The 24,293-nt window shown below is 40.9% G+C and overlaps 1 protein-coding gene across 2 annotated transcripts in view; it reads left to right on the forward strand.

The window, feature by feature from the left end:
- Nucleotides 1–24,293, forward strand: part of PDZRN4 (PDZ domain containing ring finger 4) — a 216,035-nt gene that overhangs the window by 172,842 nt on the left and 18,900 nt on the right. For both annotated transcript variants that reach the window (XM_083399508.1, XM_083399509.1), the window contains 4 exons: nt 4,377–4,630; nt 5,907–6,009; nt 21,400–21,498; nt 23,750–23,812. In XM_083399508.1, the coding sequence (XP_083255634.1) occupies nt 4,377–4,630; nt 5,907–6,009; nt 21,400–21,498; nt 23,750–23,812 (519 nt within the window). The remainder of the gene's footprint in view (nt 1–4,376; nt 4,631–5,906; nt 6,010–21,399; nt 21,499–23,749; nt 23,813–24,293) is intronic.

Consider the following 24,293-nt stretch of genomic DNA (forward strand, 5'->3'; position numbering starts at 1 on the left):
GGGAATGGCAGTGGGCCAGGGCCAGTTGGTTGCTAGAGCTAGCATGTGCATGTGTGTGCATCAAAGACAAAAAGAACCCCCTGTTTTCTTGTTTTCTGATATTGATAAATTTATGCACGTGGCTGGGTTTAGAGAGATAATCAAAGGGGGATGGCTCCTTTCCAAGCAGCGGCCACCAGCCACTCTGGGGAAGTTTTTGACAAGTGGCCCAGATTTCACAGTTTATCCAAAAGGCGAAGAGTGTTCATTAAACAGAAGCTTTATTAAACAAGGCAGTAATATGGTTTCTATGTGGGGAGATATGCTCTTTACTTAACATTCACAAGTTGCTTATGGATTAATTAGCCCATCTGCTCCAACAAATGTATCCCAACCTCTTTTGTTGAGACCAAAGAGACCAACCGCAGAAGCCAATATTTTAATGCTCTTTATTAATTGATTACAGTTATATCCTGCATTCTACCTATGGAATTCAAGGTGAGGTACTTGCACTTTCTAAGCAGCCACCTGCCCCACCATTGACCTGACTTAAATCTTTAACAACATATGTATCATCTGCCTCCTGGATTCTATTGCGGGTGGGAATGTGAAAACATTCTAGAAACAAGACGTTCTTTTTCCCCAAACATACCCGAAAATTATAAATAGTCTGAAGTAAATCTTAGCAAGAGAGAGACCAACCTAGCCCCATCCATTGGCCAGAAAATGAATAGGTGCTTGCTTTCCTCTTCCTCTTCCATTCCTTTTTTCATTTCATATCATGTCTGTTAGATTGTGAGGGACTGTCTTACTTTTTAGTATCTGTTGGCACCTAAATTATTTTTACTTAAAATGTTCAAACTCCATTTCTAAATGTGTGAATTCTTCAAGGGCAGTTCTTTATGCTCTGAGAAGCAGTCTTGGAGAGATGATGAATCCCTAGCTCAGAAAGGTAATCATAGGCAATGTATTCATCATGCTTCCAGGGCTGTTTATCCATGTAGATGGAAAGGTGATGGAAGGAGCCCTAAATGGGAGAAAAAGCAGCCCTGCCTTGGGACAAAACGAGGGTGCAAAGGGCAGGCCTGCAGGCAGCACTAAAGCCCTCTCTGCACATTTTTTGTGCGATACACCCAGTGCTTTCTTTCAAGAAAAATAGTTGCCAGAACCCATCATGAAGTTGTTACGGTAAGTTGCCGGGCAACTCGGGGCAGCCCTGAACAGATGCTGGTTTGACAACAGCCGTGTTCATCACTGGTGGAGGTTCTAAAAACTACGACAAGCTGTCTCTATAGCTGGTTTGGCAGTCGTCTTTGGTTCTGGTGTAGGTCAAATAAATGCGTCCCCACCTCCCTCGTTCTTTTAGATTCAGGTGGATGGCTAAGGCAGCTTGGAATGGCCCTTGTGCAAATGTGTGCGAGTGTAGTGGTAGAGGCCTAGCTGGAAAGCTTAAAGCCTGCTACCTCTACACAGGAGACAAATTGAAGAAAAGGAAATATGAATTGCTCCTGCACCATAGCTTGACCAATCGCAGCTAGGAGCAGCTAGGAGTTAGGTGGAGTCATAGATCTGAAGAAGAAGAAGAAGTGTAGACTTTCACATGCTGGCCAGCTTCCATTTTGACTTGAAATATTCATTTTGGGCTTCTCAGAAGGCAAGAAGCGGATGGAGTGGAGCACCAGCCTGCAATGTTGTGCACCTGAGAGGTGCCGGAACTGCACTCTGGCGCACTCTGGCTGAAAAAAAAGAGCACTGGATACACCAGTTGTGTTGCCGGTGCTATGAATTCATAAATTGGAAAGCCAACACATTGATTTTTAAGCTAGACAACCTAGGCCCTTATATGACTAGAGATGAGCATTGGTTTCACTGGATGAGGGCAATCATCTGCAGCAAGTAACTAACTGCAGGATTCTGCATTTTGCAACTACCACTAAGAGGTTTATCCATTTGCCAGGCTGCTTATCTTAAAAGTCCTTTGTCCTTTTGCTGTTCCCCTGTCTACCTGTCCTATAAGAATATAGGCAACTGGTGCCTCGGGGTCCCTGATATAGGAATCTCTTCAAAATGCTAGATGCCTTAGACCAGTGTTACATCAGCACATCTGATGTCCGCAGCACATGCTCCAGGCACTCTGATATTTCTACTGGTCTATGCAAATGAGAGGCGCCATAGTGGGCTGTGCAGTCTGCCCACCTGCTTTGAGCACAGAAACCAGGCAGATTGGCACTTTTCTTTTCCAGTGAATGTTTTTGTGTACAGTAGAGCACACACCAAAAGCATGAGAAAGTCAGTGTAAGAGACTTAGGGGTTCTGAGGCATGTGCAGACGCCTTTCCTTTCCCCAAAGGTAACTCTTAATGGGAACACATTGTGGTGAGATTTGCTACTAGGTAAAAAAGACACTTTTCATACTAGGAGCAAAGAAGTGCATTGCAAACTCCACATGCATAGCAATAATAATAATATTATAATATATTTTTTATTTTTTAATATTCATTGAGGAGATGTTAACTGCCATTATATACTGCGTGTATCTTTTCTTTTCTTTTTTACCAAAATTGGCAGGATTTCTAAAATAGGTGACCTTTAGTCAGAATAACTAACAGTGTTGATGAACTTCAAATGATGATTAAAAGAAGAGGGTTGTGTCCTCAGTGCTTTACATCCTCCAAGGAAATCATATGAGGATGGAAGCATTTTAAAGGTCATGGGATCCCCCCACACACACACACACACTTTGAGGTAAAAAAGAAATGTTGAGGGAGAACAAATTTAATTGTGAAGTGAAATACTTCTTGTGTAGTCATTAGCGGGTTAGATTTCTTCCTCGCACCAACTTTTTCAACCTAGTAGTTGGTTCTACATTCTGCTGCTGTGCTCTTTTGGTTTTGGTTTACATTCATAAAACGGGATTACTAAATTTATTTATTTATTTTGCCTGTGGTTAAACATTAATGTAACAATGCTACATTACATTGTCCACTAAGAGTGTATTTCTTAGCTTGCTTCTTTTTTGTTATTATTTGAAGACAATTTTATACAGTCTTAACATCAGAAGGTTTTACAAAGATAATAACCCAAATACAGTCAAGAGCATATCTCATATGTCTTCAGTAGTACCAAATTCTTCACAAAATATTTTGTTCTTCATTAACATTATTCTCCTTCTTTAGACTCCATCATTTTAACCTCTTAAGTCACATATATATCCTTAACAGTTTTCTAGATGCACCCCAATACCACCCTCTCCCCATACCCATTACTTCCCTTCACCCATGTGTGATCTTCTTTACACAATATTATTCCTCGCTGTGTTAACCGAAATTTATATTTATTATTCCATATATATTATAGCAACGTCTTGTCTCCATGCGTGGTTTGCCTATTTCATATTAAATTTAAGCTCTAAAACTTAATCTTTCTATACAGTGGTACCTCGGGTTAAGAACTTAATTTGTTCTGGAGATCCGTTCTTAACCTGAAACAGTTCTTAACCTGAAGCACCACTTTAGTTAATGGGGCCTCCCACTGCCGCCGCGCCGCTGCTGTGCAATGTCTGTTCTCATTCTGAACCAAAGTTCTTAACCCGAGGTACTATTTCTGGGTTAGCTGAGTCTGTAACCTGAAGCATCTGTAACCCGAAGTACCACTGTATATTCCTTTACGCACTCCCACTCTTCGTTAAGTTTTTGATTTGAGCAGCCCCTAATTGTTGCTGTTAATTTTGCCATCTCGGCAAATTCACAGATTTTAGCTCTCTGTTCTGATATTTGTGGTGTTTTTCCTCTTTTCCAATTTTTTGCTACTAATAATCTGGCTGCTGCTGTTGTTGCTGCAGCTTACTTCTTATATACCCAAGTATGTACGTATATCTGTTATCTTGGATTGTATCTAATACTGTATGTACATTTCCTATATTCTCCCTGCAGCCCCTGGAGGGGACCCTCTAGAGCAGATTTTGGGGCATGGGTGCTGCAAGCAGGTAGAGAGGAAGAAGAAATCCTGTTGCCTGAGCTGATGTCAACTCATGCAATGCTCATTTCCACCCTTTAACTGTAAATCACTAATACAAGGCAGGGTGGATCATCCATTTCTCTTACATTCTTTTCCCTAGATGTATTTTTTAAAGGATGCAACAAACATGTACTTTTTATTTTCTCTGCTTCTTTCTATTTCCAGGAGAATAATATTTGGGAGTCGCTCTATATATTATAGAAAAGCCGTAACAGGATTTTGTTTGCTATCTAACACTTGTCTTCCGTCTTGCTTTGGCGTCACAGAAGAGTTATGGTTAAAGATTATATAAACGTTGATAAAAGATTAGATAAATCACAACGTTCTGCCTCTGATATCCTTTCTTTCATGCTAAGCTGGGTGACATTTGTTTTGCCTTAGGTCAATGGGAAGGACCTTTCCAAAGCCACCCATGAAGAGGCCGTGGAGGCTTTTCGGAATGCAAAAGAGCCCATTGTAGTCCAAGTCCTTCGGAGAGCACCTCTCATCAAAACACCTGGGAGCTCACAGGATGTTCGGCTCATGGATGCTTGCACACAGACAGATATTACGTTCGAGCACATCATGGCTCTGGCCAAGCTAAGACCAACCACACCTCCGGTACCGGATATCTGCCCCTTCCTGCTTTCTGACAGGTATGATGTAGGATTTGTTTCTGCGGCCCCGGGAACCAATGCAACAAATGATCACTACCAAAACAAGACTGGAACTCCTAGGCAGAAGCTGGCTGTTCTGAAGTTCATTGATTTCAGTAAACTAGGAGATTCATGGACAGGGGGCTGCAGCCCCCGTTTTCAACTGCAATGTCTTATTTTGACATTTTGTAATGCTTTATGTGATGCTTTAATTCAGGTTGTAAACCACTTTATTTATTTATTTTTAAAAAATAAAGCATTATTGGAATTATTCAAATAAATAAAATCTTAAGAAAAGTGCCCTGTAATGACTTGGAAACCCATAATCCACTGTGGCTCAGACAAATTTATGGAGGATAGGTTTTTCAGGTGTAGTGTGGGGCTGAAATACAGTTGCATTAGGACACAGAAGAGCATCAAAGCATCTTCTTAGCCAGCATGGAGAACAGGTTGCTAGAACTGGTGAGCCTTTGAACTGATCTAGTAGGGCTCTTCTTATGCAGATCTGTGTGTTTCTAGGTTCTGCATGAGTTTGGAAGTCTTCTACTGATAAAAAAAATAAAAAGTCCACTACAATGCTTACTTTAGTCCTGTTCAAGTGTTTGGCCAAAGCTTGAGCAGCCAAATGTGTGTAGAGTTTATTGCAAAGCTTTGAAATGGACTAGAGGTGGTTGGAAGTCTGCTTGATCAAGAACCCTGTGTCATCAATGTTGAAAGGTCTGAGAGGGAGCCTCATGCCTGGGGACACCAGGGTGAATCTTACCTGTGCACCCATGTGCTTTTACTGCGTTTAACCCCTTGTGTGTTCAGGCAAATCTCGGACAAGGCTGTTGGCTTTCCCCATTCTCAGTTACCACGCTGTATCAGTGACTTCTGGGATTTCTGTTCTGTTTTGTTGCATCTTTGTTTTCAAGACAGAAATGGTTATCTCAAGCCAGAGCTGCCTCCTTGAATGCCCAGAATTTTATTGGGTGTCTCCAATAATTCCGTTTTGAATGCATTCGATCAAAGATTTGTCCAAACTGTTTGAATATCTCTGTATTTGAAGCAACACTACAGTTTGCTGTATTATTTCTGTCCAGCCTATTTTAAGAGGTTCGGACAGCCTGAAGATCTTCATGGGTCTATTTCAAATCTCAGGCTCTTCTAAATAATATGCTGTACAATATTTTTTTTTTAAGCTACAGAGCTGGGGTTTTTTGAGGACTTCAAAAATTAAAAAAATCTGGTTTTAAGTGCCTAACCTGCTCTTTTTGTTCTGTGTTGTTCCACATAGCTGCCATTCACTTCATCCAGTTGAACATGAATTTTACGAAGGTAATGAATACCTTTCCAGTCTGCCTGCGGATGTAGATAGAACCGAGGACTTTGAGTACGAGGTAAGACCATTGGTACAGCTCCCCACCCCCATCCCCTTTACAGTATAGCATTTGCACAGCTGCAGTTGAATGCCTTCGAAAGACATAATTTAAAATAAAATAGCAAAGCTCACTCTGGCCTCCGTCACACCTGTACAATGCCTCAGTCAGATATGCCCCTGTGTCTGGAACAGTATGAATGAAAGCAGAACATTGATGGGCATCAGATTGTGGGTTCACAAGGCTGATTAAATGCGCCACATGGTTCTCATGTCAAATTGTTAAGCTGTGCTAGTTTTATGCTGCGTCCTTTCCTATGAGTGCATTAGAAAGGTCTAATTGCTCATTTTCAAAGGGAGGAACGGCAGAAACGTTCTGCCGTTTCCCTAGCTTGATCTTGTAGGATCATGGAACCTGGACTTTGCAGATCAAGGCCCGTGCTGTAAAGGGAGAGATTCTTTGTCTATTTCTTTTACATTACGATTCCCGAATGGAGTACAATGAGAACAAATTGTATGTGGTGCCATGAGTATCTTATCTATTGTGTATTTATTCTATCTGTTGAGAGGCTATTGAAAAACTGTGATGTATCATTTCCCCAAATAATAGCACACTTTTAGAAATGTTGGTCCTTTGTTAGATTTTCATTTCAAAATCTAAAGGTTCTCTTTATTTAACAGCCATTAGATGTTTACCTTTATTTTAGCATAGTGGCAAAAGACCAAGTGTACCCTTTTAGGAATATATTATGTTCAGGCTTTGTATGGGTTTTAAGTTGCAAACAGAATTTATTTATTTTTTCATTAGATAGCTTCCATTCAATAGCACTTGGGATTAAAAAACGGCCACAAAAAGCCCTTTTTATCTTTATTATATTTGGTCTGCCTTCAGGACATGTAATGAAACCTTGCCTGATATTTGGAAACTAAACAGAGTAGTTGAAGCTTTGTCAAAAATGGGGTTCTTTAATGGCACACCCCCCCCCCCCCCCGTTATTGAGACAAGGTTAGCGAAGTCTGCAATTCTTCCCATAGGACAAAGGAAAATGAAATAATGTTGGCTCACCAAGCTTACCCAGGATAAAATTTATTTGCACCGTTCTAATAAATCATTGAGGGATTCGTAAGAAAATTCATTTAATATACTAGCTTGTTTACTGAGTAAGTGGTTGTGTGAAAGCTTATGTGTAATACAATTATTTGTGTGATGGGAATGTTACAAATACTAAAATGCAGTCTGGTTGTATGTGTATATATAAAGAGATTAGCACCGTAGAATCATGTCCTCTTCATGACTATTATTAATCGATAATAATAGCCAGTATAAGTATTATGACAGTGGTAAATGAGCAGGTAGGTGTTCAGTAGTCGGTAATATCTACTAATCACACCCTCCTAGTCATTAATTTGCTGTCAGCTATGATTCAGTAGCCCAAGGCAAACCCACTGATTGACTAAAATAGAGCATGTTTCACATGAAATTTAAATAGGAAAGGAGCTGTCTAGTTTGCAATGAGAAGAAAGATATGTTCCCGAAGAAGTGGACAGTCTCCATTCTGTCAGATCCAGATAGGAAAGGCAATTCCTGTGGCATAGGATGGAACAAAGCCACTGTACTTGGCTTCGTGTTAAAAATAATCTCGGTTATGATAATAAGGAGGCAACATTTTATTCACACAGCTTTGCACACATACCGCACTATGAGTCACCACTGTGTTATCCTCTATCAGCCTGATCTAAAGTCTGTTGGGATCAGTGGTAAAACTGGATCAAACTCACGTCTACATGCAAGATGGAAATACGAGAAAAAGTCTGAGTCATATGGCATAGTGGAGTGCCCTGCACCTAAATTCTCGCCTGTGGACTTCCAGTGATCAGAGCTATATCAGCAGCGATGCAAAACAGTCAGAGGTTGGGGGCATACTGAAATTAGATGCTACGCGGCTCGTAGGCAGTGAATGTTCTGAAGACTATATACTTTCGTCGGGGCACAGGGCATACCTCATGCAGACATGCCCTTCCTGTGGTCTCAGGTTTCACTTTCTGATTAGAGATTTAGTGCAGGTTAGAGCAGAATAACAGGGTGCGAGGGAGGCCTCCAGAACAACCCAAAACTACTCGCAAATCTATCACACGAAACAGGCGAATCATCTCATTCAAATAAGGTATTCATGACGGCGGAGTTAACTGCAAAATTAGATATTTTCAGATTTATTCAACCCCTCCCGAATTCCCCTTCATTTTTTTTGTTGGTGGTCTAGCAAGAATATGTTCTATGTAAGTATTTAGGGCCTTTCAAAAAGCCAATGATGGACCCAATAGACTGTAACAGATCTGTCTATCTTGTGAATGCATATTTAGAGTCTTTTCAACACATGGCTTATTTGCCCACTAGACCAAAACAGATTTGTCTATCTTGTAAAGCCATATTTAGGGACTTTTTAAACACAAGGATTACTAAACTGATAGCCTGTAACAGCTCCCTTCAGAGCTCTGATAGCCTCTAGCCAACCCTTTGCAAATATTACTATTAGTTTTGTAAGTATGGCCATGTTTCGTGCATGCTTAAAAGCTATGCATTTCTACACCACACACACTAATTTTTTGCTGAAATAACTTACTGTAGCAGTGCTAAAGTCCATTTTTTTTATTTATTAGTGGGCCACATTTGAATCTTGGTTCTTAAATCTGAAACTAAGTTTGAATGAACTATTGGAACTCCCCACCCCCCATTGAACTTTCTTGCTCCAAAGATGAACTTCTTTCAATCAATTTAACCTCATGTGTTTGACCTTTTGCACCTAACATGACCTACCCCTGAATACTGGTCAGAATTTAACTTCGGAATTTTTTACCATTGACAATTGTGTCTCTGGATTTTTTGTGCATCAGGGTGTCACGCATAAGGCTCGGAGACCATGTCACACACTTTGGGGTTATGTTTGCCACGCTTTACACAACTCAGTTATTTTAAGGACAAGGTAGCTAATAACCATTGTAGGAACAGACTCTTGACAATGCCAGTTGCTGTGTGCCATGGTGTCCATTCCTCATCTGTTATTTTAAAATGTGCAGTGCTGGGTTGTAACTACTGTGTAGCATAATATAGCATGGGGCCACTGGCAGAGGAAGAGCAGTGCAGGGGGAGCACACCGCCCCTGGCAGCACAATCCCGGTAGGGTGCCATCATGGTTGCCCCCTGCCTGCGCTGGGTGCCACGCCCCCAGGACAGGCACCACGCCCCTGCAGGCAGTGTGCCCTCCCCCCAGGATGCATGCCACGCCCCTGCAGACAGTGCGCCACATCCCAGGACACACGCCAGCCCCGCCTGCTCTCCACCACCCGGTGACAGATCATGAAGCTCTGCCACTGCATGGGGCTCTGCAGAAAGTTCAGAACCTGTCAGAAAGTTCTTCCTGATATTTCGATGGACTCTCCTTTCCTATAACTTGAATCCGTTGATTGCCTGTGTGCCTGCACCCTGGAAAAGAACATCGGTTGCTCACCCTTAAGTCTTTGAATTATATTTTCAATGAAGTTTCCAGTGATAAACAAACTGTCCAGCTCTGCCTCTGATCCGAACTATAGGATTGCTCTGTTTGTCTGCAGTCCCGAATATCACAACCGCACAGTAGATCACTGTAGAAAACATTTATGCTTGTAGTCGTTAAAATTTCAGTCCCTTCCTTTATATCCAGCTGAGGTCATTCCCCCCTCCCCTGCCCCAAACTTGATATAAATCAGAAGGAGCCCTGAGCAAGTAAAAGTCAGATTCCAAATTCAGCAGCCACGAGAAATAATTTAAAATAAAGGCCTTGAAGAAATATTGTGCTCTCTAACCACAGTCCTAATAAAAGATATATTTGTTATAGCCTAGAACAGTCAAAGTCATGAAGAGGGTTATAATTTTCCATTGCAATTATATCTGGAACATTTGAAGGGACAGAAGACTAGTATAGAGGACAAACGGATCTATATAGAGAGTACGGGGAGAGTGTGGGAATTGGGCTGCCTGGTGAAAACACAGTGGGTTGAATCCAATGGATAAGCAAAGCCACACCAATGGGATGTTCCCATGTGTGAAATGGGGTGATGCAATTTTAGTAAATTCCTTCTTCCCCCTGCATGCCCCTCTGCTTCACCCAAAAACTTCTTTGGCGTCTCCCATTTCACAAATAGAAGAGGTCATTTTGTGCATGTCTTGTTGGTTTGTAATGGAAGAGGAAATATTCCCATTGTGGCAGGGGAGAATGATAGTGATCACTGATGTCAATGCATCAATACTCTGGCTACCAATGTTGCTCATAGGGGAAAACATCAGCTCACAACAGCTCTCAGGGCCTTGCGCTTGTTGGTATGGACTGCTATGCCAGGGAAGCAGCTCATAGGATTACCTTGATTGGGACTATAAATACACGTATTCATTATTCTTGGTACTGTACTGTAATAAAGCTTTATCTGTCCCCCATTTTTTTTTAACGCAAATGCATTTTACAAACATTAAGAGAGGGCAATGCCATGCTGTAATGCACTTGTGTATTATTAGTCATGTCTTAAGTGGGCCAGAAATGGACAAACTTGGTTAAACTATCTGTCTAAGGTCATAGAGGAAGTTGGTAATCGGGATGGCAAGCCAATATCGTATCAGTTATTCTAACTTCTAAATCACACTTCCTTGTATTTTTTTATTTTTTGTTATCTAATCTAGACATAAGTGGATCACTGAGGTGAATCAGGATATCAAGTCAGTTTCTGTCATGCTTGTTTATTCTTAATCTTTACGTCTACTTAGAAGTGCTCATCATTTAGGGGGGAAAGGCTGGCATTCAGAGCAGATGAGATTGCCATCATCTGTAGCTGTCACTGGTAATGAATATCCCAATTTATGGACTTCAATTGTGTCCCTAACTCAGGGGTATCACTGGGGAGGAAGCAAAAAGGACACAAAGCTGACATAGGTAAATCTATCAATGTTATCGCTAATCATCCTGTTGGTGTTAACAATAGAGTAGGGAATACATCAAGCTGGTGATTTTCATTTTGTTTCATAAAACAAGTACAGGCCTACTCCTCATTTCACTTGGAAGATAAATAAAATTTATGCATTAATGTCACACATTATGGCTCCCACCCCACCCCTAAGGAAATGAAGAAAAGTGAGCTTGTTGTTTGGCATGGCTATGCTACCTTTTATTCGTTTGTGTTTTTTTCCATGCAGAAGGTTCCTGCAATTTTCTCTCCTTTTGTGAATGAGCTGATATAAATCATCCACTTCTGTAGGTTTATATGGATGCTAATGCATCACATCATCATGTATTCTCTACATAACACGCAACTGTTCAAGAAATGTTTCAGAAATGCACATCATATTTCAAAGTCATATTTTCAGTCTGCCTTAAAAGAGGCTTTTGAATTGGTTCAAGAGGGAGCCAATTTTTCTGGCATGTGAATTCCAGTAAACATGGGATCACATAGCAATTGAATTGTGAGTGGGAGGTTTACTCCAGGTGTTTGGGCATAAAAATAAGGGGAGATTCTTGCATTACAGGTATCACTGGATTAGCTGCATGTACTGGAGACACTATTCCTTGGTGTCTGCACTGCCACATCAGTTACTGCCTACTGTTTTCTCCTTCTCCTTCTCCTTCTCCTTCTCCTTCTCCTCCTTCATTCATGGCCATTCAGTGCCACAGTGATTCCTGCTAGCCCTGAGCAGTGAGCTAGCCTGTCAAGTGCTATAAAAATCATATGAACTGCCATGCCGACCTCTGCCACATAGAAAACATTTTTCAGTGACCTCTGCATAGAGGCAGTAAAGATTGAAATGGTCATTAGCCTGGTGTTTTATCAGCATTTGGCATATGCAAGAGCCCTAAACTGCAATTCAGGCAAATAAGCAGATTTCCAACAGATGTCTAGCATGCAAGCGCTCTGCTCTGCAACTTGACTTTAATTAACATGCCAAAATAGTTTTCACAGAGTTTTAGCTAACAAATGCTCAGATGTGTGGAACTGCAGCAACTGTGGCAATTTTCAAAATGCAGTTGTGTATTCTGATGGCTAGATGAATGTTTCTCGGAACATATGCCGGCACATCTGTTGTATTGCCTGCATCTTGATTGGGTGGCTATCTGCTGAAAAATATGATGATGCGATAAATAAATCTCTCCCCTTACTTCCTGAGCCAAAAGAAGCAACAGCGATGTTTGCTCAGCAAAGTATACAATAGTAATATGAGGAGGAGGAGAATGAACCCATAACACAACTAAATTATGACTTCCACTATTATGCAGGGGAAAACTGGTGAAGTCTAATTATGACATGCTGACATTCAGTTAATCTGAAATGATGGGGCAGCAACCACAGCAACCATCTGTGAAACTAAATATTATCATTATATACAAAAGGACAGCTCTTGGAGTGAAAGTCTTCATTTTAATGCAACCCTTACATTTGGGTGCCTTGTGCTGAGATAGACCATTGATCCATTTAGCTTAGCATTATCTATGACTCTACACTGGCTGCCCATAGCCTTCCAGGGTTGCAAGCAAGTCTCTCCCAGCCCTGCCAGGGATTAAAGCCGAAACCTTCTGCACGCAAACTGGATGCTCTGCCACTGAGCTGTGGCCCTAACCCTGGGTGCCTTTTAAAAATTGTTATATTGGCCACTTTCCAGGAGGGACCTCTGGCTGTTCAGCAGGGCTTCCTCTCCCTCTTCTCTCACCTCATTCCCCATGCATTTCCCAAATCTACTCCAAAATAGATTTGGGGACCACAGGTGAGGGGAGCCCTGTTGTGCTAGTGGAAGTCCTTGCACCAATGGGACAGCTTTGTTGGCTACAACCTTAGCTGGTTTCCTGCTTCTACTATTTTAATAAGTGTTGTTGCTTTCAAGAAACATTTTCCCTTTTTCCCATTTCTTTTCCCTCATTCCTTATTGTTTGCTTGTATTTCTTTTTCCACGGTTGTGTTGCTTTTTGTTCCCCTCATTTGGACAATACTTCCATTTTCTGAAAGAAGCCTTATTGTCTCTAATAGCTTCCTTGACTCTGCTCATTTATCATGCTGGCATTGTCTTGGTCTTGGTGGTACCTTTCCTGAACTGTGGTATACATTCAAGCTGAACTATTATTGTGGTTTTTGAAGAGATTTGACCCTCTTGACTTTGCCTTTCAACTTCCTGCTTACCAATCCCCTCACTTTGCAGAAGCTTCTTTTTTTATGTCAATTGTCACTCTGTTGAATTACCTTGGCAATTGTTCACTTATGATTTATGTTTCATAATACTATGGTCATTCGGTTCAGCAACACTTTGGACACCATTTAAGATTAGGTCCAGGGTTGTCTGTCCTCTGGTTGATAGTATGACCAACTGTTCTAGAGCATTGCCACGTAGAGTATCTAGAAAATTTACCTCTTTGTTGTGATCAGAGCATGCATTTCCTTAGTCTATGATTGTAAATCATTTCAGGACTTTTTGAAGTGATTTATTAAATAGCAATTTACTAAACCTAAACCACAGTGAATCTGGCTGTGGGCTTCCCCTTTTCATATTTCTAGTTATTTTGAATCAACATCCTTTTCAACATGCAGTATGCTTTTTCATGCCCTTTCTATGGAGCTTTTGTCCAGATATATCCATGCTCAACCAAATTATCATTATGCCCACTGTATCTATGTTCACCTTTAAGAGCACCAAGCATTCCAAGTCACTCATCTTGGTTCAGAGGCTTCTAGCACTAGCATATAAACACCTGTGCACGACAATTTTCCCCAAATGTTTCTGAAACATGTGTTTTCCCTTATGGTGTTCTGGCCTCTAGAATGGCACCAAGCTATCAGGGGGCTATCATGTCCCCCTGGATGTGTGCACTAAGCACACACCCACAACTTCCATCCAGGAGTTTGGATTTGATATCCTGCTTTATCACTACCCTAAGGAGTCTCAAAGCAGCTAACATTCTCCTTTCCCTTCCTCCCCCACAACAAACACTCTGTGAGGTGAGTGGGGCTGAGAGACTTCAAGGAAGTGTGACTGGCCCAAGGTCACCCAGCAGCTGCATGTGGAGGAGCGGAGACGCGAAGCCAGTTCCCCAGATTATGAGTCTACCACTCTTAACCACTACACCACAGGAGACAGTAGTATACATGTGCCATTCTGAACAATACACTGGATAACTCCAGACTGCTGCTGGTTTTCTACCATCACACTTGCTATTGTTGTTTATTGAGTTTCTTCACTTGTGGGTTTGCCTTATTGCTCTGATGTAATAATAATAATAATAATAATAGGCGGGGTTCCCCAGCCACTCTGGGCAGCTTCCAACAAAATATTAAAATACAATGCTGAACTCATACTTGTGGGCTTCCTAGAGGCATCAGGTTAGCCAGTGTGAGAATTAGTGCTGGGTGAGATGGATATTTGCCTCATCCAGCAGAGCTGTTCTTGACATCAGCTGGGGCTCCCCTCTTGCTTGTAGAAACTGTGAAGTATGAAAAGAAAAGCTGGTTTTATATTAGTCAAAATTAGAGGACCCATCATTCTTGAGGGGAGCTTAAACATCCTCCTAATAAACTGAAGCATCTTATTTTGTGAAGAAAACAGTGCTTTGATCAGGACGTCATTTTCCAGCAAGGGTTTGGAAATACGCAACCGGAAAACAGAGAAGATTCTGAAGTAGTTACAGTAGTTGTAACTTACTGAAGGGTGTGCTGACAGCTGCTGATATTTCTGCAGCCAGGAAGTCTTTAATCCTTAATAAATTGTTTCTTCCTCTTTGGCTTACTTATGAGGCATACTCCCCGAAGAATCTGCAGAGACAGTGTAAGCTCAAGACTTAAGTATGCTGAAAAAGTATATAGATGCAGAAGGAAGAGATGGGATTGCAGAGCTGCTCCATCTGCTCTGTTGAGAGACCAGCTGCGTTTGGCTCATTCCCTTCTCTGTTACTCAACTTACTTTAGCGCTCTTTTAAGCATCTCAAGCGACCTTGGAGATTTCTTAGTTGACACAAAAAATCCAGACTTACATTATCTTTCCAGGATTTTTATTAATACACAGTTCAACAATCCCATATCAATATTACCCCCACTCACTTCTCTGAAGGCCCTTCCAGCTTGCAGAACAGCATTATGCATCCCTTGAAAAACTGACTGAAGACTGCCTCTGTCTGGTTCATTATTTCAGTGGCCAGGGATGAATGGGGGCTTGGGTTTCATGCTCCTTCTACTTCCCACCTTGGTAACCTGAGTTTGAAAACAGGATAAAGATGTCTGAGAAATTGCTTCTGGAATCATTGAGACACTGAAAATTCAATGAGACAAGCATAGGGAGTTGGGGATTAAAAGGTACATATACTATGAAGGGAGAAATCCCTGGATCTTTGTCTTACCTGTACCATGTGAAATAGAGATAACTCTCCACTTCTTTTTGGTAAGATAACAACCAAATCAATTCTGGGGGAAATTGGCATCCAGTGCGATTTGTCCTTTTCAATTCTGTATATGAGAAGCCAGAACGGTCTTCTGTCAAAATTGATAAGTGGAAATACAGTGGGGAATGCAATTTTATTTTGTTAAATGCACAACTGCCAGCAGCTCCAGCTTGTTTACATTGAGGTTGTCTTGCTCCATAGCTTTTCTATTTCCATCCAAATAGCCGCAGATGCATTGCTGATGTGAAATCTGCATATCATAACACTCTGGGAACGTTGGAGAGGGAAAGGAAGACTATTACGTTAAGTTGTTTTCACAAGTGAAGAATTTCAGTGGCTTTAAAAGAGAAATCTTGAACTTTGCCAATTCTCTGTAGACATTTTGGCACGATAGGCTGTAAATTCTGCAAACTAGAAAAGCTCAAGGGGTAACTGGAATGGATGCTGATAAAATCCTAAGATGTTCATTACCTCCCACAATGAAAATGTCTAAGGAATAGGAGTTCAGTGCTGCTTTTAGAAAGGAGTGGAGGTCAGTGTTCATAAACTTAACTAAACATATAAGAAATTTGGAAATATAAACATGATTCTTGATTAAGGAAAGAAATGGAACCTTGGCATAACTCTGTATAAAGTCTAAAGTTGGTTTCTTGCATTTGCATCAGTATAGTAATGCTTCATGCATATACTGTGGCAGAATCACAATACAGTGGTGCCCCGCAAGACAAATGCCTCGCAAGATGGAAAACCCGCTAGACGAAAGGGTTTTCCGTTTTTCAATGCACTTCGCAGGACGAATTTCTCTATGGGCTTGCTTCGCAAGACGAAAATGTCTTGCGATTCTTGCAATTTTTTTTCGCCCCCCACCCCCTTTTTCTAAGGCACTAAACTGCTAATAGCCTTTTAGCAGCTAATCCGCTAATCCCTTAAGCCTTTAATAGCCGCTAATAGCCGCTAAACCGCTAATAGCGCTAATCCGCTAATAGGGTTGCTTCGCAAGACGAAAAAACCGCTAGACGAAGAGACTCGCGGAACGGATTCTTTTCGTCTTGCGAGGCACCACTGTACATGAAACATTTCCAAAAAATGCATTATCCCTGCTGCCCCCCAATAAAATTGTCTTGCCTGGGAATAAGCCCCATTGGACTCAATGGGACTTATAGCACATTCCTATGCATGTCTATTACGAAATAAGAGCCACTTCATGTTACTGTTTTCAGTGTCTAGATCTTCTCCAACCTGATGCCCTTCAGATGTGGTTGCCACCAATTGCCATCAGCCCAACCAGCACGGCCTACAGTTAGGGATGATGGCTGTTGTAGCTGGGAACATCTGGAGGTACCAGGTTGGGGGGGACGGATACAGATTGTCATTTGTTATGAAATATATATATTTAGTACTATATGAAGAGTGACATGAGTAACTTTTGCAGGTAGCCTGATTAGATAGCCATTGCTTGTATTAGCTAATGCTGAATATAATGCTGTGGTAGGAAATCCATTTGTACCACTTCAAACTCTTACAAATTGTGGTAGTAGCAACAGTAATAGTGGTGCTGCAATTCTTGCCCCAGCAACCTAGTTAGTTTGAAGGCAGAGAGAAGGTGTTTCTTCCCCCAACAGGTCCCCCCCCCCCCAAGTCTTCTGCTGTAGCCATCTGTTATGTTTATGTTTCCTAACTATTAATACATAAAGGAAATTGACTTGGTGCTTTAGTAGAGACAGTAGTTCTGAAAGGATAGGGTAGTTTGTTGTGACAATACTTTCTTGGGCGTCTTGCAGTCTCAAACTCCATGTATTATACATAATGGCATTGACATGTGTGGGCCTTCCATTTGCCACAGGGAAGAATATTTATGAAAACAAGAGACATCCCGTGTCTGCTAATTGACTGAAATGAATATTTTAGTTTACTGCAAATACAGTGGGGCTGAATTTAATGCATTTCATATGCACAGAATAGAGATGGGCAGCCATGGTGGAACTGAGGAGATAGGATTCAGGATTGCTGCATGTATATTCCTTGATCTGCACAAGCGAAGAAGGTGAAGGAAAGAAAGCATGAACTTTTGCACCGTGTGCGGAATTCAGCATCAATGCTAGTGTTCTTTTCGTACAAGCAAGATTCTAGCTTTTGTGACTGTGGGAAAATAGGTGTAAAAATGTGTGAGTCGTGTCCATTGACATCTCATAAGTTAGCAAATGAACAACTCTAAGAAGCAGAGGTCATAAAGATAAGGGCAAGACAAAAATAATGCAGATGTTCTTTCGTCTCCATTTCTTAGAAGCACAAGCAAAGCTCATTATTGGTTTTCGGTTAACATCCTTCCAATACACTAATGGGTGTTTTCCGGTATTTATTTATTACCTACATATTTCCGGATATTTTCAGTCTAAGCAGAGTCTATATCAAGCCACATAAATAGTTTTCCATATGTCTATCCTTACTTTGTTTGAAACATAGAGCAAAAGGACTAAATTAGTGTGGCGAATCCTGTTCCCATGCCAAGTCCCAATCAGAAAATTAAGGTAATAAGTCAATTGAGAGTGGTTCAGTTTTAAAATAGGGATATGTGTGTGTTGGTTTGTTTTTTCCAACCAAGGAAAACTCTGCAATAATTTTATAACTAGTGATTTGCTCTCTGTGTGAAAATTATGACTTTTAACATATATACGTTCACATACAGGTTAAAGATTCCTATAGTGGCTCTCTAGCAAACTTTTGCAGAATCCCAAACAATTGCACTTAAACCCTTTTTCTTTCAAGGAGTTAATCTTTTCTTTCTTTCTTCAAGGGAGTAAGTCAAAGAAAAGTTTTAACACAGTGGGTGACATTTACAACCTACTCTTCTATCACCTGAAGAAATTGCAGTATTAACCTAGTTGCTGGAGGGAATAACGACTTTTAACCTGGTAATGGAAGGTTGTAGTCCCCAGCCCACTATTCCATCACCCTGGAGGATGAGCAATTTAACCTCTTCTCCTATCCTTTGAGAGTATAACCTCTTCTGCTGAACGCACTTTTCCAACTCAGAAGGAAAAGATGACCTTTACCTAGTTTCTCATCCTTCACAGTATGAGTCATTGTCATTTAATTAATTGTTCTAAAAGGTCATTTCTGTGGCAAAATACTGAGAACATTATATTCATGGAACTACGTTTATAAATGCAGAAAGTCATATTCTTGAACCCAACCCTAGAAAAGATGAGGACCAATGTTGTTTTTTGAATAGTGTGCTGGTAAAGGAACAACAACGGGATGTGGGTGGTGCTGTGGTATCTTGGGCTTGTTGATCGGAAGGTCGGAAGGTTTGAATCCCCATGATGGGATGAGCTCCCGTTGCTCGGTCCCAGCTCCTGCCTACCTAGCAGTTCGAAAGCATGTCAAAGTAGATAAATAGGTACCGCTCCAGCGTGAAGGTAAATGGCGTTTCCATGAGCTGCTGTGGTTTCGTGGCTTAGTCATGCTAGCCACGTGACCCGGAAAAACTGTCTGTGGACAAACGTCAGCTCCCCTGCCCAGTAAAGTGAGATGAGCACTGCAACCACAGAGCCGTTCGCAACTGGACTTAACTGTCAAGGATCCTTTCCCTTTTTAAAGGAACAACATCAGGCACATCCCTGCCTAGCTCTAATGTGGGGGGAAGCCACTATAATTTATCTTAACCTACCTTGTTTTGTTTATGTGAAGATACAATAGAATAACTCCATGTATGGCATTCTGACCTCTGAACTCCAGGGAGGAAGAATGGGCTATAGCTAGTATTTGAAGGAGGAGGAGGAGGAGGTTAAATAGCAAACACATCGAAGCACAGGAGTGTGGGGTGTGTTTTCTGAGAAAAGGTGGTAGTGTGCTGTATTTTTATTTGCACATCTTCCCATCTGTGAAAGACACTATTCACATACAGTGGTACCTTGCTTCTCAAACTTAATCCGCTCTGGAAGTCCATTCCAAAACCAAAGCATTCCAAAACCAAGGCACACTTTCCCATAGAAAGTAATGCAAAATGGATTAACCCATTCCAGACTTTTAAAAACAACTCCTAAAACAGCAATTTAACATGAATTTTACTATCTAACGAGACCATTGTTCCATAAAATGAAAGCAGTAAACAATGCACTGCAGTCACAAAATCAAGCAATCAATAGCTGAACTGGGTTCCACACAGTCACAAAAAAGAGCTGCAAAAACAAAAACGCAAAAAACCCAGCAAAAACAGACAGACCTCAGCATAACACTTAAAATGGAAGTGTGGCATTCAGATTGGAAGCGTAACACTCAAAACGGAGCACGTTCAGCTTCCAAAAAAAGTTCATAAACCAGAACACTTACTTCCAGGTTTGCAGTGCTTGGGTTCCAAGTTGTTTGAGTACCAAGGCGTTTGAGAACCAAGGTACCACTGTACACTTTTACATACTTACACCCACACATAAACAATTGCAAAAAACAAGCAAACTACCAAGTGTTCAGAGTAGACAATGCATTGGAAGGAAAAAGTAGGTGAGCTGTGAAACATATTGGATAGTTTCTTACTTTTGTGATACCTAAATCATTCTATGAACTGAATCATTCCTTTCCCTCACCCCCTGCCCCACAAAAAGCTTAGTGGCATCTGGTACTGCCACCTGGCCTGCGAGGGCAGGGCCCTGACTGACTCCAGCTGCAAAACCCGATGCTGCTGAACAGTCTCTTGAGCTGGGGTGTTTTTTGGTATCTTTATTTTAGATCTTGTTGTCATATATGTGGAACTTGTTCAGTTTGTGTATTTTTAATGTTTTATTTCTTGTTTATGACTACTTTTGTTATATTGTAATTATGTATTTCTTTCATGGTATAGGTTGCCTTGAGCATGGTTTAAACAGTGAAAAGGCAGCATACAAATAAAATTGTGTGTGTATGTGTAAAGGAATGTCTTGTAATGAATTGTCTGACAGCATCTCTGTTGAGACACTCATACACGTAGGCTTTCTGTAGGGTAACCTTCATCCACATTTAGACTACAGCTTCCATCAAGTTGTGTTGGTTGATGGTGATGGGCATTGTAAGCCAACCTCAGGGAGGCACAAAGTTGGTGTAGGATGTCGTGAGGGGTCAACTTGCCTACCTTAAGTTCAAGACACTGGTGCAGTCAGGCATCAAATTTAGGGGAAGGCTGGTTGTTTGGTGGCAGAGCATATGATTTGCATGCAGAAGGTTCAATCTCTGGCATCTCCTGGTGGGGCTGGGAATGTCCCTTGCCTGAAACCCTAGAGAACAGTTACAAGTCAGTGCAGGATGGACCAGTGGTCTGGCTCAGTATAAGGCAACTTCCTACATTCCTAGTTTACATTCGGTTATAGGTATCTTCTAACTTCATGTTCATTAAGTGTGTTAAATGTTTTTGTGAATAATTTAATAGCCAAGGAACTCTAATATCTTGTAACTTCAGGGACAAACCTACCACATGAAATGAATTAAGTTGCCAATTATTATTTATTATTTATATTGGACCTAAGAATAGACTGTGTTCTTTATGTGATTTGGCAGGTAACTCTGATTCTGGCTTATGGTTTATGTGGCTGATGGAAGGCTGACAATCGTATGAGATTGACTGATTGATGGATGAATACTTTGTCTTTCCCCTGACCCATAAATCAATAGTTGGCTTGACAGAAGTAAAATGACTGTGTGATATATTGTCAGCCTCTCGTTCTTGATTTTGGCACCCCTGAAGGCATGCCAAATTTTGCTTAATGGCTTCCCACTTTAGTTTATTTGAGGAAAGAGTGCTTTTACTGTGAAAATTGGAGCAGGGCAATACTAAATGAAAATAGCTTTCACTACTACGAGAAGTATTCGATCTTGAATCAAGTAATTGGGGTAAGGTGACTGGAAGACTTTGTATGCCCTTATAGAGCAATGTAAAGTATTGTATCCGCAACAGACTTTAGTCTCAAAATAAGCACCTCACTGTGCTACGTTTCTTATTTTTTGTGTAGGAAGTTGAACTTTGTCGTCTTAGCAGCCAGGAAAAGCTGGGCTTGACTGTCTGCTACCGTACGGATGACGAGGAAGACACAGGAATTTATATCAGTGAGGTAAAGTTCTGTGAGGGGGGGGTGGTAAAGGGGAAGTAGAATAAGCATTTCTGTAGCCTGACTACCAGAATTCTGTCAATTTTCCAATGCAAACTGTTAGCAAACTGCCTAAATTATGCTGCCCAAGTGATATAATTGTCATTGGCAAGTTTGTTGACACGTAAATGTGTCAAATGCAACATTACCATGAAGCGAATTGCCTGAAAAGTCAGCATGTTGCTTAAAAAGTTAGGTGAAACATTGTCTTAATACTGTTAACTGGACTCTTTGAGAGAACCTGCAGCTCCTTGACATCTTTTTCCTGCCTGCCTCCCACTTGCCCCTTCATTCCAGAGTTTATTCCCTCGGCTTTCTGACTTGCCTGGTGATCCTTTTCTTACTCCTTGAAGTTTATAGGATTTATTCCCTTTAATCTCACTCCAGAACCAGAGTAGCTGTGATTACTGGGAAGAGACTGGCTCCATTCCACAAATTAAAACAATAATTCTGCTACATGCCATACTTACAGAGTTTACGAGATTCACCAAACTTCTGCTTGCTTGCTTGCTTGCTTGCTTGCTTGCTTGCTTGCTTGCTTGCTTTTCTGGTCCATACCATTTGCATGAACTACCCCTATACAAAATTGTTGACTCTGTCCACTGGTGCCATTCCAATCAATATTTTTTTTTATTGCACTGCAATAAAATTGCCTTGCCATATGCATTCTTTTTATGCTTCCTCTGTGTCTCTAACTTCTACATTCATGCTGTCTTGGAGCATTTCCTGTTTATTTGCTGCCTTTCAGCATCCTTCCTGAAGCACTCACTCAAGTGCATACCTTAGTTAACAAGGACTCTCTGTCTCTTATCTCATTAGAGTTCTTTAGAACCATTGGAGGATTTTTTTGGGGGGTGGGACATTCATTTTAGTCAGAAGTTGTATTTCTCCTGTCACCCAGAAGCCTATGGACCATGATTGGACACATTGCCAAGTAGTTCAGAGCTGCAGAACACCAGAGAGCTCCAAGAAATGTGCTTCAATGAAATCTAGGACTTTTTCCCCCAAGGACCAGATCTCCCCTCCCAGGCACTGCCCCTTCCCCTTTCCGAAGGAGTAGAAAGTACTGTTTTGAAGTTAGATCTGTAATCTATATCTGGTGAAAATATTTGGTCCGAAGGCATATTCAGTTCATATGCTGAAACCATGAGGGTTTGGACCTGACAAGGGTCAAGATTGCTACCTGTAAGATGTATGCAGACTGCTTGGAGATCCCCGGAGGAAGAGTGATGTATAAATATAACAAATAAAAATATAAAATATTTACAAATGCAGCCTAACTGCTGGACGGTGCTTTTATAGCATTATTTACTCCCATTTTTAGCTTGTTTCCTAAAATTGGTGTACAGACCTATCCGTCCCTAGGCCTTTAGTACTGATAGTATAAAAAACTTCTGGTTGTTTTTGAAGCCCATAAAGATCCCATTATACTTCAGCAGCTGAGGTCAGTTAGGTAACAGAGAAGCCTACAGTATAGGTTTCTTACTAGTTTGCAAAGATTTAAAAGAGATCTGCTGGTTTTATCTGTCTGAATTTTTAAAAGTGCTCTCTTTAGCTCTGTTTTGAACCATTCTGCCTTTCCCTTCATTTGAGTGGCTGCAATTGCTCTCTTTTCATACCAGATTAAATATTTCCACAACATTTTCTCTCCAACAACACACAATATGAAAATAAGACCTGCTTGGGAGGGGGAGGTATTGCCATCTTTATAAGATGTAACTTGCAAGCCGAATGCTTAGAGAGGCTTTGCTGCAAAAAGGAATGGCAAGGAAAAATAAATGGCTTCAGATATCCATCAAGGAAAGGGTGGCCATTAGTCAAGGAACAGTTTTGCGACTCTGATAAACCTTTAATGGAGCCTTCAAGATATATTTAGGTTAAAGCAAAATTTAACTACGTAAACCAACCATTTAGTATATTGTATCAGTGTTGAAGAAAGGTAAATCATATATTGTAATGGCTTTTCTTCTTCTTATTTTTGTTTGTGATATAAGGACTCAGAAGTCTAGCTTGATAGGTAAAGATGCCATGCAAAACATTTTATAAAGGGTATGAACTTTTTAACACATCCAGTCTCTCCTGAGCATTATCAAGCTCCAACTCCTCTCATTTCCCAAAGAAGTACTAATCTGAAAAAACCTACACACCGCCCCTTAAACATATGTTAAATGAAAACTTATTTTAGAACTAACTATGGCATTTCCACCTCATGTAGGTTGATCCAAACAGTATCGCTGCCCGAGATGGACGGATCCGGGAAGGAGATAGAATTTTGCAAGTAAGTAACTATGAGCATGCTTTCTCACTACGGTTCTTCAAAAATGTACAGTCCATTGTTTCTGTAGAATATTAGGCAGGCAAATTCTTGTTAAGGTACGTACACCCAAATATGTGATTTTAGTATTTGTTTTATGACGGCTGGTTTTATCTTTTTCTGTTTTTTGAAAATGTTATGTCTTCTTGTTTTCAAATATTTATTTTATTGCTATTTGCTTATGCACATTTTGCATTGTTTTATGTTAACTGCTTATAGGATTTGTTATTGATTAATGCAGTCTATAAATATTGTATCACACCACCCCAATCTTCATGAGCGGTGCAAGATTCCAGGGGGTTCCCTGGGGCTGTTACTCTGTTGGGAAGTTTGGGGCCCTGTGGAGGATAGCACCTTTAAGAAATATGGTTCATTAACACATATTTACACCTGGAAGTTGCAATGGAGGGGGTACAGGACATTATACCCCAATAGTGTCTCCCAT

This window comes from Podarcis tiliguerta, assembly GCF_965153285.1.
Source record: "Podarcis tiliguerta genome assembly, chromosome: 10".
Lineage (NCBI taxonomy): Eukaryota > Metazoa > Chordata > Lepidosauria > Squamata > Lacertidae > Podarcis > Podarcis tiliguerta.